Source organism: Gavialis gangeticus, unplaced genomic scaffold, assembly GCF_001723915.1.
Source record: "Gavialis gangeticus isolate Ggan-Ray unplaced genomic scaffold, GavGan_comp1, whole genome shotgun sequence".
NCBI lineage: Eukaryota > Metazoa > Chordata > Crocodylia > Gavialidae > Gavialis > Gavialis gangeticus.
The window spans coordinates 11,087,801-11,092,860 of record NW_017729007.1 but is presented as its reverse complement, the minus strand read 5'-3'; the positions used below and the strand labels follow the sequence as shown (position 1 = coordinate 11,092,860).

Below are 5,060 nucleotides of genomic sequence, written 5' to 3'. Positions count from 1 at the left end.
CCCTTCCGACCCTAAATCTATGAAACTATGAAACTACATAGCTTCAGTTTTCAAAAACTTGGTGTTTTGCTGATATTCATGCATCGAGTTCCCATAGGACCTAAGTAGGAAGCAATCTTTTTAGCACTAAGAGAGCAAAGTCATCAGACCATCTCTTCCACCAGATCGGAGGAGGGGGGGAATTGGCTCAGAACTCTTCTGAACAATTTAGACAAAAGGTCTTCTAAGCATAGGTGGATGGGTAAGCCTTCCCTTCAATAAGCTATTTCGTTTTTGTATGAAGATATCATATGAAAGATCGGGGAATGCTTTACTGCCAGAAGGCAAATGGGAGTATCAGTGTAAAGGTCATGTGACACAATGAGTTCTTGCTAAGCTCTTGCCTGGTTTAAGCTTAACAGACATAGTCCCTGTTCCAGAGACCTTAACACAGCTCAAACAGAAAAGCAAAAAATGAGGCCTGGTACTTTTGGAAACTGATGGAGAGGGAGGATCAGTGCAAAGAGGTTCATGGAAAAACAAGCTTCAATGAGATACTGAAGGAGTTGAGGGGGTGCTTTTTTGCTTCAAAAAGTAGATGTCTTATTTCTCACAAAAGCATGTCCTAGGGGAGGGTCTGTGGCTGGAAGCCCTGGAAAAAGCTGGTTGTGACTAGCTTCTTCTGCCCTATAAGGACATTCCATAGCTGTTATCCTAGCATCACCACCGATCTAGCTCCATCCCTTCCCTTAAGAGGGAAGGCAACTTAAGTGTTAACAAGTAGCATGAAGTTAAAACTGCTTCAGGAAAACAGACTGTAGTAAAATTCAGTATGCTAGTTCAATCTCCACATGCTGGGTTTTATAGGTTTACTTATTAAACTATCAAATCTGACAATTGTATTATTTAAATCTCTCAGTGACAACAGTTCCTATTAACTTCCAAAGACCACACAGATGCAACTGAGGCCACCAGCATCTACAAGTTCTGGTGGCTAAAGCCACAGGCTGCAACACCACCACATTTGGGGCATAGCAATTAAGATGCAATTGGGACTCTCCTTTGGCATGGTGACAATAAAAGTAAATTGTATGTTTAATATGACTGCACACCATGCTGGCAGTGGCACTACTTATTTCTGTGTATGCTGTACTTTTGAATGAACCAAATTGATGAAAAATATAGAGATTAAAATATGCAGCATCCTTACTTATTCTTCCATGGCTACACATTAATTTTCATGATTAAGAATACTGGCTAATCTAAACACACTGATAAAAACCCCAGTGCAATTACAATGCATCTGAAGAATGTTTAATTTTTCAATGCTCTTTTTCTCAGCACTGACAAATGCTAAGTTCATTACAACCATAGGTGCATTATTTGTTCTTTGAATTGCAAACACCATTGCCCTATTTTGAGTCTTTGTACCTGCTATTCTGCAAATATTTTTGGTCCTGTGGGAAAATAAGTTGTAAGAGATAAGCATTTTCCACTATACTTGAATGAATAATCACTGACATTGCTGTTGATTGAAAAAAAAGCTATGACCACAACCACCTGTGTTTGTCCTAATGATGCATTTTAAACCAGATGCATGCTGTATGTTGAATAAAGCAGGGTACTTACTTGATACGTAAATTGCACTTCATTTGTTGATCTACCTTGTTTTCCATTTATATCAACTTCAATTTCACCGTGCAATTTTTCTGTCACACTTCCAACTTGACACACAATCCTAGTCAGAAATAATGCAAGTTTATCTTTAATTGCATAACTTTTCACTCCATAACTAAAAAGGTGGATTGAACGCATGCAGAAGGTGCCTGCTTGACCACACCAGAAAGTCAAATCTTTGCTTAGCTGTCACATGACACATGCAGAAGGGCAAGCTTCCCTTTTTCTGCAATATACTTTGAACACCGAAGTGACCACCACTAAGGTATATGCAAATATTTCAGTTCTGTATCTACCAGAAGTCAGACTCAGTACCCTTTGAATGGCAGCAATCTTGTGGTCATTATTGATGGGCTAAACGCAAACTAGTAAAAGTAGAATAATACAACAGCTTTCCAACCCCTCCACACACCTTTGTTTCCTTCTCTATTTTAAAACCTTAGCAGACACTTAATTACAAGCCACAGATTCTAATTTATTCTATTGTACATATGAGTGGAAAATGGGTTTCTTATGTTCTACTCAACTATTCTTTAAAGTAATCATTCTGAAATCAGAAAAAAATAAACAGTGTAGCTCTAGTAACAAAGCAGGATGCGAATGTATGCTATTGTTGTAGGCTGTGCACTGGCAGAGCTTTTTATGATGGGACCTGCTAAATGGAGCTTTTTTCTGGTTACCATTTGCTCTTTCCATCTCAAAATGATTCTTATTCTTCTTTAAACAATGCACTATTGCCTAAGAAAATTAAAAAACCCCCACACTTTTACAACTACAATGAACTTAAATTAGGGCCTAAATAAAGGGTTGTCAAGTTCCACTGCGAATGACTCCAGAATTATCTATCTGGGTCCTGGCATATGGACAACATTTTCCAAATTCTTGCAAGTCTTGGCATGTGTATTGCTGTTGTAATCTATGCTTTGTTTCTTATCCTGTCTGCTATATTCTTAGAAGCTGCATCAAGTTTAGGAAGAGACAAGAAATAATGCTTTCAGAAGAACTTGTAGCTTTCAATATCAGAACTCACTTGATTGGAGACAGGTGACAATGGCACTGCTTGAAATGTTAAATTCCTATTAACAATGCCATCTAAGCTGCTGTATAATGCTTTACATCAAGTGATCTTGAAACATACCACTTCTTGAAATTATTTGTTCACTAAAGTGTGGACTGACAGTGATGCGTTTAATTTGAAAACAAATAAATAGTTTACCGACATATGCAGCAATTATTCATGACAGCTTTTCAAACAAAATGCCCTAATCATAAAGGAAAATGCTCTTATTATAATTTGTTATTGTGCAGAAGTGCAAAACTTGGTTTTGTGCAAATCCTCAGAAATGTCAACAACAAGCATTTGAGGCATAGTGCATTGCTTCCTCCTATTAATATTTCCAGTAATTGTACAAATAATCCCTCTCCCCATAAAATTCATCATAGAAAACAATTACCTAGTGGAAACAGAGTAGAATTCCTTTTTAAAAATACATTCTACTCCTGCTACTGTTATACTTTTGACATCATCTGCTGTTATACCCAAATTAGATCCCATTATGGTCAAAAGAATTCCACCACTCAGTGGTCCAGTCTCTGGTTGAATCTGTATGAGTAAAAATAGAAAGCACATTTGAAACTAACAGTGGCTGTGTTCCTGTTACTTAAAGTTTAACTTGACATTAATTGCTGTCAACACCTTAGCATTAAATAAGGTTTATTATATGGTTCCTAGAAAAAGAAAGGCTAAGAAATTTCTTTATCTTAAGATCAAAGTTGATTTATACAACCCATAGTAACCTGCTTTCATAGCTAACAACAAAAGAAAAAAGCCCCCAGTAGACTATGACTATCATCATATATATAATTCCAGGTTAACATTTATCCTGTTTATAATTTTATTCTAATTTAAAGCATGCGATAGACCATATATTGAAAGCCCCAAACACTGAGATTTCTCTCAAGACTATTCTGTAGAGGCACTTCTAGCCATCCTTCATATTGGTTTTTTGGTTTTATCATTATTTTCAGCTTTGGAGATTTGTGTCAAATTCACAGTACACTTCAGGACACAGAAATGGTGTACAGAGACCTAGAACTGAAGGTTCTACTATCAGCAGATCCTACCTACTAATAATATGAGAGGAGGCTGCAGTGGCTGTGGTTCACATGAATTATTTTTGTAGTGGAAAGTAAGACAGAACAGACCCAGCAGTGCTAGATTTTCAAATTTAGCCTAAGCATCCACTCAACATCAGAACTCTGAACACTTATTGGGAGGCTCAGACTTTCTGAGACTTTTGGTAAACTTATGTTTCAAACTTTCTTGTCATGTAGTTGCTGAAGAGTAGTTTGGGTAGAAGAGACCTTAGTGGGGGGCGGGGGGGGGGGAACACCTTACACTGGTAAAAACTCGTATTAACTCTCTGTAATCTACTCACATGTTTAAATGCTTACTGCTACCACAGTAGCGCAAGGCTTTAAAGAACGTGAAAGATGAAAGGCCTCTCAATAGGAGACTTGGCAGGTCTTGCACATCTTCCACACTGATATCATCTTCTGGCTGCTGCTTTGGAAGTTTGCTTAATGTTTCAGAATGTGCACCCTGTCCCCTCCACCCAACCAGCCCCTTTCAAGATATTCAGATATTTCTTTAAGAAAAGTCAATATACTGGTAGGCAGGGAAAAAAAATCTTACGTGAGTAATGTCTGGAGGAGGACATGTGTTAGCAGCAACAGTATTACAGAGGTCCTTATAAATGCACTTGCTTGGCTTGCCATCTTCTTCACACCACACACACTTGTAACCAGGCTCAGCTGCAAGACACAAGCTGCAGTCGCTCCGGCCAGAAGAGCAGTTGTACAAAGTCACTGAAGAAATAAAATGATTTATAAATCTATAGTATAAATTCAATTACTGGTTTCATAGTTTCATAGTTGGTAGGGTGGGAAGGGACTGGAGCAGATCATCAAGTCCGACCCCCTCCTATGCCAGGAAAAAGTACTGGGGTCAAACAACCCCAGCAAGGTGTTCATCTAGTCTCCTCTTAAAGACCCCCAGGGTAGGAGCCAGCACCACTTCTCTTGGAAGTTGGTTCCAGATCCTAGCCACCCTGACAGTGAAGTAGCACCTCCTGATGCCTAATCTGAATTTACCCTCTGCCAGCTTGTGACTGTTATTTCTAGTCACTGCTGGTAGTGCTTGGGGGAACAGGGACTCCCCCAGTGGTCCCCTCTGACTAGTTTGTAACAGGCCACTAGATTCCCCCTCAGCCTTCTCTTGTGGAGGCTGAACAGGTTCAGGTCCCATAGCCTCTCCTCGTAGGGCCTGCCTTGCTGCCCCCTGATCATGCGAGTGGCCCTCCTCTGGACCCTCTCCAAGTTGTCCGCATCTCTCTTGAAGTGCA

At 39.3% G+C, this 5,060-nt stretch overlaps 1 protein-coding gene across 3 annotated transcripts in view; it reads right to left on the bottom strand.

Moving 5' to 3' along the window:
* The window catches only part of PLXNB2 (plexin B2), a 471,827-nt gene that overhangs the window by 73,930 nt on the left and 392,837 nt on the right, over positions 1-5,060 (bottom strand). For all 3 annotated transcript variants that reach the window (XM_019509291.1, XM_019509293.1, XM_019509292.1), the window contains exons 15-17: positions 4,352-4,524; positions 3,111-3,259; positions 1,609-1,717 (exon numbers count right to left, since the gene is read on the bottom strand). In XM_019509291.1, coding sequence (XP_019364836.1) covers positions 1,609-1,717; positions 3,111-3,259; positions 4,352-4,524 — 431 coding nt within the window. The remainder of the gene's footprint in view (positions 1-1,608; positions 1,718-3,110; positions 3,260-4,351; positions 4,525-5,060) is intronic.